Source organism: Siphateles boraxobius, unplaced genomic scaffold (genome assembly GCF_051911475.1).
Source record: "Siphateles boraxobius isolate OS27281-9 unplaced genomic scaffold, OSU_SipBor_1 12, whole genome shotgun sequence".
NCBI lineage: Eukaryota > Metazoa > Chordata > Actinopteri > Cypriniformes > Leuciscidae > Siphateles > Siphateles boraxobius.
This window is the reverse complement of record NW_027508722.1, coordinates 31447539-31459695: the sequence shown is the minus strand read 5'-3', so window position 1 is coordinate 31459695 and position 12157 is coordinate 31447539. Positions and strand designations below refer to the sequence as shown.

At 40.2% G+C, this 12157-nt stretch overlaps 1 protein-coding gene across 3 annotated transcripts in view; it reads right to left on the bottom strand.

Moving 5' to 3' along the window:
• Positions 1–12157, bottom strand: part of mcph1 (microcephalin 1) — a 160195-nt gene that overhangs the window by 113664 nt on the left and 34374 nt on the right. For all 3 annotated transcript variants that reach the window (XM_077218062.1, XM_077218055.1, XM_077218072.1), the window contains 2 exons: positions 4806–4968; positions 4599–4676 (listed from right to left, as the gene is read on the bottom strand). In XM_077218062.1, coding sequence (XP_077074177.1) covers positions 4599–4676; positions 4806–4968 — 241 coding nt within the window. The remainder of the gene's footprint in view (positions 1–4598; positions 4677–4805; positions 4969–12157) is intronic.

Genomic DNA, 12157 nt, shown 5'->3' with positions numbered 1-12157 from the left:
CGACAGGCTGTAGTCCCCACTTCTTTCAAACTCTACGTATAAACTAAATATTTACAGCAGCCTCCGATCAGGAGTAACGGTTGGACTAAAATATCAGACAGACTGAACTGCATCAATCAGCTCTTCTTTTACCTGACAGACTTCAATTCTTTAGACATATGATAATGCTGACATTTACACTCGCTTACATTTTAAGAGAGAGAACATTATGTAAAAAAAATAACTTTGTTAGCACCTCTTTAACACGAACTCGTCCTAAACAGCGTGCCGCTGTGTGCATCGGTCCATGTTGTGCATGTCAAATATCAATCATAATCAATAAATGTAATTTCTTGTTTTTTGTATCAATATTTATTTATTGATCCTTATTTCATTTCAAATACAGTTTCTGGATGTTATTTAGCTACATATAAAAACATTTATGTTATTCATGATCAAGTAACACATTTAACGGAAACTTATGTTTACTGTTAGTAACGTGAGGCAAAAGAAGTTAGAATGAAGGTTAGACTGAAATGAAGGTTTCAACACAACTTCTGCTCACGTATTTGAAGGCTGCTATTGGATAATCGAGGCTAAACGTCATATTCGCGACTACACATTACTTTACGGAGAGCTTACGACCTACTAGCAACGTTCTGCCTTACGAACAAAACAAAGTACAGAGTTAGTTACAAACTAGCTAGTAGTTACAAAGCTTCTAGTGTGGACTTTACGTTCCAATTTAAGAAAGAACTTACGAACGGCTGTTGCAACACTGAACACTTATGTAAGGATGGTTTTTATTGATTTTAGTTCTGCTTTTAATATGATAATACCACACATACTGGTTACAAAAATCAATAATCTAAACCTCAGCCCCTCTCTTTCCGCATGGATCTATATTTTCCCTTGATTTGCCTGTAGCTCGTAATTAGCCTGTGTGGATTCCTCATTTTGCCAGCACGTGTCACATATTTATATAAAAAAATACAGTTCATGGCCCCTTAAGGAACAAAAAAAAAACCCAACAGTTCTTAGTTACACTTAGTGCATACAATATTATAGGCTACAATATTATATACAGTGTTGCTTCCCAGTTAGCGAGGGAGACAAAGAAACCTGCTGAAAGAGACAGCACAGAGTAGAGACAAAAAAACATCTGCTCTTAATTTATGTAATATTGCTATGTGCTATGTTCATTTTGCATTGTTTTAATCGTACGCAGCAACGCTGCAATTTCTTTGGCAAGGCAAATGTAAAAATGTTGCAAGAATATGATTCTGTATTCTTCACTTTACATCAATTTGCACAGGGAATACAAACAGTAGGGAATACAAACACAAAACTCTATATTCAAACATGCAATAAATAAGTAGTCTAAAACTGTTCCGAGACTATATGTAAACCCTGAAAATGTGTAATTGATGGGGGGAGCTATACAAGTAGTTTTTTTTCTTTAAATTAGTTTTATATTTGTGAATATCAGTTTTAGTATTCTTAATTTTATTAGTTTTTATACTGAAATGTACTTTTTTTTCATTTTAGTTAAGTAGCTTGCTTCAGCTAACTTATTAACTGCGATATATAACACATATATAGATAGCCAATAATATTTATAATTCACATAAGGAATGCAACAAGCTCACATCAGTTAAATGTATCTAATCATTGCCAACTAGCCAACACTGGTTTGTTTAATGCACAGATCTATTTTGAAATTGGAGGCTTTTCATTCGTTGCTTTGGTTGCTGTCAGTCATCTCAATTTTGTGAGTGACTCACAAAATGATAATTTAGCAGATTAAAGACAAGCTTCTTCAGGCCATTGTGACTTTCTAGCGTGATTGCCTGACAAAAACCGCCTGCAACAGATACATTGAGTACCTTCAGAGGGTTTTACAAGCTGTGGTACAGGGCAATTTTTTCTCCATCAGTGATAAATATTAAATAATGTGGTCACAACATTGACAAAGCCTATAATAAATGTGTAGCCTATATGATTCACATTTTCTATAGCATTTTTTAAAATCATTTTTGCAAGGAGAAAATAACAGGCTAATAGATATTAAGAATACTTTTTAATGAAATGCAGGAATTACTAGTGAAACTAGTCAAAATCTATGGTTATAGAGCCACTTAGTGGTCAAGAGCAGAAATGCATTAGCTGCCACAACTGCGACAATACCGAGGCAGCAAAAAATATATTCTAGTTGAGTGCCATCTGTTCTTCATAAGTGTCTAATTATCTTGCATACACATTGACTGCAAGTGTGCTATATATATAACAGAAAAAAATTTTTTTTATTGATAAAGTCATTGTTTTCTTTTGATGTTGTGGTAAATTAATCACAAAATGCTAAACTGTGCGTAATGTAAACCAATAGGAGACCACAGATCGATGTCCTTTCCTGTACTGCATTAATATCAAAATACACACGATTACATTTTGAAGAACAGACGGAAGAGAATCTGTCAATGGCCATCTCATTCGTTGTATTTTGTATGTTTAGATGTTCAACCACTGTCATGAATACAAGCACTTCTCACAATGCCCATGCAAAAAGTTTTCACGCATTCTTTTCAGCGTCAGTGGTCTGAAAACAGTTTATGTGAGCACAGCAAATGTTCTCATCAGGACCATCAGGAGGTGCTCCGAGTTTAGTTCGCTTTATGTGCAGAGAGTTTTTTTAATATGCATTGTGAATGCAAAACACTGCAGATTCAATTCATTTTGATCTAATATTCCAAATGTGGCTGTATTTACTACAATACACGTTGCAAAATATCTCTACATGTAATATAACTTGTATATTTTAAAAAAGTACAACAAGATTTGAAACACCATCTCTCCTGTGTGGTCATAATGGGGACAAAACATCCCTATTGTAAATTACTGATGATCCAAAACCAGTCATATGTTAAGAGAATATCGTTAATCTTCTCCTAACAAGCCGATATATTAAAATCTGGGTAAATTAGACGGTACTCAAACAATAAGCCCTCGTAATCAAAGTGTTGGATGCAGAAGAAATGGCCAGGAATAAAGATCTGAGGCTATGTTCAGACTGCAGGCAAAATCAGATTTTGTGACTGTACGCACTATTAATTGAAGTGTACTTACTAGGGATTGAACCGACTAGTCGATTAGTTGACCTTAATACAATGCCGTGACGCTTTAAGCTTGATTAGTCGCGTTGATCATGTGACACTATGATTGCACTAATTTTGATACTAAAAACATGGTCGTGTTGCAGACGACAACAGATGAAGAGCCCAGAGGGTCATTGCAGCAAGAAAGCAGCATTGGTACATAAAGTGTGTGGAAATACTAACTTGACACTATTGAAACAAAAGTAAAACCATGACGCACGCTCATTGTTTAACCGGGAAATGAGTGTTCAGTCTCTTTATTAAAATCATTAAAACATTATTTTTTTCATATATTTTTTTAAACATATTAATGATTTATCTCTAATTCACCCGCAATTAATTGGAATATTATTTTGTATTACTTGGCTCTGTGCTCATTGTTTAACCGGGAAATGAGAGTTAAGTCTCTTTATTAAAATTATTAAAACATTATTTTTTTATATATTTATTTAAACATATTAATGATTTATCTCTAATTCATCCGCAATTAATTGGAATATTATTTTGTATTACTTGGCTCTGCGCATCACTAACGCACAGATGTGAATTTATAGCTTTTTTCTTTTCATCCTAAATGATGATGTAAACAGCAGGCTGTTTACACCTGGCCACTTCATGTGTTTCTGTGATCTGATAGCTATCCCACCGTGAAAAGACCCGAAACGCATTCGAGACGGATTTAAATACGATCGCTCAAACCGTTTTAGGAGGTGGTCTGGGCCGCCCGCATTCCAGACGAAACTGGACAAGTGTAAATGCATCTGGCTGTTGAAACCACATATGTAAATTGGACTCCTCCCAACAATGCTAAAAATAAACGTGTGAGAGCATGTTATAGGCTATATGTCATGTTATATTCATTATATGACGAAGCTATGGCAACACGCATCACCGCAGATGGGAAGCTGAGCAACTATTCATCAAGCCAATGAGCAAACTATCGCAAATCAAAGTGAAAGTAAGTCGCAGACGCTTAACACACAGTCATCTTCGTTAAAAGTAAAGAAACAAAACGATCTTATCAGGGCTGTTGCCACTCTCTCTTATTGCGGTCTTTGATTTTGAAAATAGCGGATGAACAATAAAATGCAGCTCATTAATGTTGCTTTTGGTGACGTGAACTCCGTTAAATCTGCATATAGCACGTTGTTTGAAGATCGGATTTATATCCGTTTTGCGAAAACACATTTATGTCACCAGGTGTAAATGGAATCGTTTTGATAAATCAGATAGCTATCCGATCTGAGAAAACGCATGAAGTGTCCAGGTGTAAACAGCCCCATTATGAGCAGCATCAGCATCTGTATAATTTTCTGCAAATAAATTGCACATTGTGGCATGTTGCAAAGCAGTCCCATCTCTTGTGTTTTTATGACTGACGTCAGCGACTAGTCGACGTCGACTCGGCTTTTATGTCTTAACAGACGACTTCAACAAATCTGAGGTCTTTCAACCCCTAGTACTTACAGGCGCAGCTGGAAAATGTTCGGATAGCTCATAAGGTTCTTCAGGAACCCACTGCCTGTGCTCCAAACACCATAGGATCTGCATAGATAAGAAAAATTTTTTTTAAAAATGATACAATAGGATATTAACTACCACCTAAATCTTCACAGAATGATGTTTATCACAGTTACGAAAAAATACACCCAAAGCAATAAGCACTATACACACCCACTCAAAGGAGAGGATCCAGCAGCCACGTGCAATGCCAAACAGGATATTAAGAGTCCGCCGTGGGCTGCCGGACACCACATGAGTGGTGCTTTCACACACATTATCGACCACTGTAAAACCACCCAGATTTCTGACCAGCTGGAAGACCACCTCTTGCTTCCTAAACACAAATGCACAACAAACAAAAATCATAAACCTAAGGGTTTCTGCGGGTCTCAATTCACCCTTACACAAATTAAGGCCTTAAAAAGGTCTTAAACCAGAGCAGAAAGTCTTAAAGTCATGGCATGAGTGTTGCATGAACTGCAAAATAATTATTTTTGTCCCATTTTCCAATAAAAATATCTAAACATCTTTGATACATTTACTTGAGATACAAATCTAAAATGAAGTCTTTAAAAATGTAACAAAAGCAAGAACAAATGTTTATCAGTCAATTATGTAATCTTCCCTTTGAATTAAGTTTATTTTTCTGAACCCATTAGCAGATATTGTTCTTGTTTTAATTATAAACTCGCTTCATTCTGATGAACTTCACAAAAATATATATGTATTTTGCATCTCAAATAAATGTGTAGTAAGCAATTTCTGATAAACGCTGGTGAAAGAGATCAGACCGAGCACCACCACACACTTGTAGCCAATAAGCAGTAGGGGGTGTAAACACTCAGGATGAGGATGGGGAAGAGGAAAAAAGAAAGAAAGAGAGGACTGAGACATTATAAAAGAGAAAAGGTCAGAGGAAAGATCACTGGAAAAAGAAGGTTTCTGATCAGGCAAGAGCGTTATAGAGACATCCACTCGTGCATTGTGTGCGTGTGCATTTGGAGGTGGAGAAATTAAGAAAGGGGTTTGTTTGACTTTTTTGTAGTGTGATAAGGTGGAGTAAAAGATATTTTCATATTCTAGTGGTTGGGAGCAAAGCGATTAAAGCGGTTTTGGAGCGTATCCGAGCGCAATTGCCATGATCATATTTGCCTAAACGAGCCGAACTAAGGAAGAACACCAACAAACACTGCAAATAAGCCAGGTGTGAAAACGCTCTTTGAGAACATTGTCGTATTGTTTTCACTTCAATTTATTCTTTAAATTTTCTTTACTTGGTCTTGAAAAGGTCTTTAAAAAGTCTTACATTTTCCTTCACAAACCTGTTCATGTTTGTCCAGTTTATTTTCAGTTTTATGCACTGAAATTTATACTATTTATACTGGTGTATGACCACAACTTTATCCAAAAATCTGGTATCCAAAAATGGTTAGAATTTGCAGCACAAATAACTTTATTTTGATGAATTCCATTATTCTGATGTATAATTTCTCATCCAATAATATACAGAATTTGGTCATAACCTTGCTTTAGATCAGAGTTCTGCACGTGGGCCGTAGGCCTGTCAAGATAATATATTGAGTCATCACAATATATATGGACATGATTAGTGGTCGACCAATATTGTTTTTTTGATGGCCGATGCGGAGAGCTGGGTGCCAGATGGCTGATATAAAGCCATTATATATATATATATATATATATATATATATATATATATATATATATATATATATATATATATATATAAATAACACACACTCACCTAAAGGATTATTAGGAACACCTGTTCAATTTCTCAATGCAATTATCTAATCAACCAATCACATGGCAGTTGCTTCAATGCATTTCGGGGTGTAGTCCTGGTCAAGACAATCTCCTGAACTCCAAAATAAATGTCAGAATGGGAAAGAAAGGTGATTTAAGCTATTTTGAGCGTGGCATGGTTGTTGGTGCCAGACGGGCCGGTCTGAGTATTTCACAATCTGTTCAGTTACTGGGATTTTCACGCACAACCATTTCTAAGGTTTACAAAGAATGGTGTGAAAAGGGAAAAACATCCAGTATGCGGCAGTCCTGTGGGCGAAAATGCCTTGTTGATGCTACAGGTCAGAGGTGAATTGGCCGACTGATTCAAGCTGATAGAAGAGCAACTTTGATTGAAATAACCACTCGTTACAACCGAGGTATGCAGCACAGCATATGTGAAGCCACAGCAAGTACAACCTTGAGGCGGATGGGCTAAAACAGCAGAAGACCCCACCGGGTACCACTCATCTCCACTACAAATAGTAAAAATAGGCTACAATTTCACCAAAATTGGACAGTTGAAGACTGGTGATGAGTCTCGATTTCTGTTGAGACATTCAGATGGTAGAGTCAGAATTTGCCGTAAACAGAATTAGAACATGGATCCATCATGCCTCGTTACCACTGTGCAGGCTGGTGGTGTTGGTGTAATGGTGTGGGGGATGTTTTCTTAGCACACTTTAGGCCCCTTAGTGCCAATTGGGCATCGTTTAAATGCCACGGCCTACCTAAGCATTGTTTCTGACCATGTCCATGCCTTTATGGCCACCATGTACCCATCCTCAGATGGCTACTTCCAGCAGGATAATGCACCGTGTCACAAAGCTCGAATCATTTCAAATTGGTTTCATGAACCTGGCAATGAGTTCACTGTACTAAAATGGCCCCAACAGTCACCAGATCTCAACCCAATAGAGCATCTTTAGGATGTGGTGGAACGGGAGCTTCGTGCCCTGGATGTGCATCCCACAAATCTCCATCAACTGCAAGATGCTATCCTATCAATATGGGCCAACATTTCTAAACAATGCTTTTATGACCTTGTTGAATCAATGCCACGTAGAATTAAGGCAGTTCTGAAGGCGAAAGGGGGTGAAACACAGTATTAATATGGTGTTCCTAATAATCCTTTAGGTGAGTGTATATATATATATACACACATACATTCATATGCTTCATATTGATTTTAATCAATATTTCATAAATTATAAATAAATTATAAAACAAATCTTTAAAATAAACATGTTTATATGGCAACTTCTTAAATCTGCAATCCTATTACCTAGTATTTGTCACAAATAAAGTAATTGTTTACATATATATATATATATATATATATATATATATATATATATATATATATATATATATATATATATATATATGAATTTGTGAATAAAAAGGAAGTAAACACTAACAGGGCACTGGTAATCATATTTTTTCAAATAAAGACAAGTTAACGCTAATTTTACATACAGCACATAGTGAAAACGATATGAATATGACACAGTGGGCAACTGGATATAGCAAAGCTTATTTTAAAATGAAGGATTTAAAGTTTTTCGATCGCATCTCTTGTGAAGCTGATCTTCTGTTCACATTAACTCAATTCACACAGACCGACCGTCACTTGCAGTAACACGTTTATGCAGGCTACAAATGCACACTTCACAAGATATCACAGCTGGATTTGATTAAATCTGCAAGGTTTGCTAAATTAAATGAGCAAGGTGTGTTAAATTAAACGTTTATTTGATATTCAGAGATTTCTTTAAATTATGTAGATGCGCATTTACTGAATGTTGACGGTAAATGAGAAAGTATTTTAGCCTGATTGTTTGCCTTTTCTGTTACAAATAATATAACAGCAAACGCTTTACTTTTTCGCATACCATTTGCTTTCTTTGTTTACAAGTTCTGTCTAACAAAGTATTAGATATGACTGACAGAGATCGTAAACTAATGAAGACAGAGAAACTGAGAGTGCAGTGTGATCAGGCGCTGCCGTTATGTTCTCAGGCGCTGGTGTTCTAAAGTCCGGAGCGCCGTCAAAATAAAAGTCCTGCTTCCAACACATCGGTCAATCAGAAAAACTTATCCCCCAAAGCCGATATTTGGCATTTTTAAAATATCGGCATCGGCCGATAAGTTTTTCTGATTAGCCGATGTGTTGGGAGGAGGACTTTTATTTTGACGGGCAGCCTTGGCGATATATTGGTCGACCACTAGACATGATCTCGATCATTTTGGTGACGTGATATATTGCCCATTATAAATAAATGTCACCAACATTTTGCCGATAGCACTGCCTCTGTAATCTTATCTGCTCTTCATGCGAAATGGTGCACGCTCGCAGCTAGCGTTAAAGGCCCTATTTAATGTGTTGATGTAATTTCCACTGAAACAGGAAGACAGGCAGAAACATAGAGCAGCTCCTCCCCCTTTTTAAAATAGCCAATAGCGCTTTGTTTATATCACAGCTCGGCCAGAGCCGTTAAGCTTGACAAAGCACCATTTGACAGTCAGAGTCTAATTGATTCCCCTTTTATATTTAATATGAAACTGCCACCAAAGCAAAAGCGTGATCATAATCATGCTGAGGATGTGTAGTTTGAAAATGAAAAGTGTGATTTATGTTGGTGCATAGTACTGGTGTTATGTCAGGACTGTTTCTAATGCCGATATGGTCTAACTGTTTCTCCTCCTAATCACCTCCATATCCCTTTAAATATATAATTCTGTGCAGAATTCAAATGGGTCCAATACCTTTTGTTCTCTTACGAGAGGTTCTCTCGTACGGCGTAATATCTGACGCTATGGGGAAAACCTCTTTTCCACGAGATATTGAAGCCAAAAATTATCCTTAATTTTGAATTAATGTAAAACGCGTTGCAGCAGCATGCAGACATAGGCAAGACGGCTTGCGTGCCTATTGGCTGACCTGCGGCAACAGCAGCAGCCTATCGAGAGAGGCCTTGCGTGACGCCATATCCAAAGGGGGCGCATCTCGCCGACTACATCACGTCCCAACGAAATGGGCATGGCCTTGACCTACAAATATAGCTCGACAGGCTGATACAAAATGATTTTTCATCTCTTCAGCGAAGCTCACGCATTGCTGGATCCAGAGTGAGAAGCCGCATCGTCTGAGAATAAGCCTTCTGCGGGACGAGCCTTTGCATCTGAAGCCGCTGGCCTTCATCTCGCCGCCTTCAGTCTCTGACTCTGAGGACTCGTCTGTCATTTTTTCTCAGAGTCTGCACTTCCACCCACTATAGTGCCGCGCTGTATAAAGCGCCGTACTCAACGGGTCCCCGAGCCTTCTCCAGCCTGCAAAAGCTCGCCGGTTTGCCCGACAGCTTCGCCAGCTTCACTCGAGTCGCTCACCAACGGACAGCGGCCGCCATCCGCCACCGCTTCCGCCTGTGGAGGAGGACAGCTGCTCTATCCCTGGCGTCGGACAGTGAGGATTGGGCGAGCTCTGTGGACCTCCTCTCCTCTGCCCGCGAGTCGTCAGGGAAACGGGCCACCACAGAATCAGAGCTGATACATCTGCTCTCACAGGCCGCGGCGAGCCTCGGCCTTGAGTGGAAGGCACCCACGCAGCCCGCTCTCGCTCTGCCGGACATCACCCCCCGGCCGAAGATTGAGATAAAGCCCGAGGCCTCAAAGTCTTCCTAGCCCTCCTAGGTAAGCAACGGTGTTTAAGTCTCGCCGCGGCCAGACTCGCACCGAAAATGTTTGTTCGTTCAGTTCCAGAAAATGCGACTGTTCCAGTGTATTCTGCAGTAAACAAGCCGGTACCACGGCCCGCTTGCCTGCACACAAAAGCCGTTTTCACGGCGACCCAGATAAATTACAAATGTATTTTCTGTATTCCGGCCACGGCCGATGGTGTCAATTGTGCATTACATGTAGTGAATGTGCCCACAACTCAGTGCCCACAAACAGGCTGACGGTGTTTTCTGTGCAGTAAATGTGCCCGCTGTACCGCGCCCACGTTTTCTCACAGACAGGTTGAACCCCACAGGGTTTTGTCCCGCTCTCTCTCTATGCAAACTGCCATAGAGAAATCGAGCGCGGCCAGCAACTCATGTCGTTGTGCATTACATGTTGTGTATGTGCCCACATCTCAGTACCCACAAACACTACGCTATGCATGTCCCGCGGTTTCTATAAAAACGAAACCAACACACATTCAGTCAGCTCAGGCCGACGGTGTTTTCAGTGCAGTAAATGTGCCCGCTGTCCGGCGCCCACATTCTCTCACAGACATGATGTTGAACCCCACAGGGTTTTGTCCCGCTTGCTCTCTCTCGGCAAACTGCCGTAGAGAAATCGAGCGCGGCCAGCGACTCATGTCGATTGTGCATTACATGTAGTGAATGTGCCCACAACCCAGTGCCCACAAACACTACACTATGCATGTCCCACGGTTTCTATAAAAACGAAACCAACACACATTCAGTCAGCTCAGGCAGACAGTGTTTTGAGTCCCACGGGGTTTTGTCCTGCTCGCGTCTCTCTTGTCCTGCTTTGTTTGCGTCTCTCTACGCAAACTGCCATAGAGAAATCGAGCGCGTCCAGCAACTTGACATCTCAGTGCCCACAAAAACACTACATAATGCATGTCCCATGTTTTCTGTGAAATGCATCTCCCACGTTTCACCCCGCTCATTTTCTCTTCGCAAACTGCCATAGAGAAATCGAGCACGGCCAGACCACCCGCTGTGATCAGCGTGCCCCCGGCCTCTGATGCTGCAAGCATAGTGTTTACTTTACAGCACAACGGAGCTCTCCGGCTGCCACTAAGTTGCTGCCAGAGCCCAGATCTAATTTTACCCCTAGCGGGGTATTAAGAAAGGGTGCTGAACACTATAGAGAGAGGCTATTCGCTGCAGGTTGCTCGACGCCCCTGCCGTTACACGGCGCGGATCGAAACTACGGTAAAAAGCGAAGTAGCTCATCTACTTCGAGCCGAGATAGCATAACTATTGAGCAAAGGGACCATAGAGCCTTTATCCCAGAGTGAAGGGGGTCTATACAGCAGATATTTTCTGGTACCGAAAAAAGACAGGGGTCTCAGACCCATTCTAGATCTGAGACAGCTGAACAAAGTACTTGTGAAACGCCAGTTCAGAATGCTCACAACCAGGAAAATCCTTGCGCAGATTTGCCAAGGGGACTGGTTCCTGTCAATAGATCTGAAAGACGAGCATTTTCAAATACAAATAGCATCACGTCACAGGCGATTCTTGAGATTCGCCTTCGAGGGCCAGGCATTTCAATACACAGTCCTGCTGTTCGGCCTGTCCCTGGCACCCCGTACATTTACGATGTGCATGGACGTGGCTCACGCACCCCTGAGATTTCGGGGCATGCGAGTTCTGAACCACTTGGATGATTGGCTGATTCTAGCTCGATCACACTCAGAAATCATAGAACATAGGACCATATTACTCGAGCATCTCGAGAATCTGGGTCTCACAATCAATTGGGTGAAAAGTTCGATGTCTCCCAGTCAGAACATTTCTTTTCCGAAACAGAACTGGACTCGCTGTCTATGACAGCGTGTCTGTCGCCGGAGCGCGGACTGAACATTCAGTGCGCCGTGAAATCCTTCCGCCACGGTAGGGCTGCTCGATTATGGAAAAGATCATAATAAAGATTATTTTTGTCAGTATTGAAATCACGATTATGTAACACGCCCACTG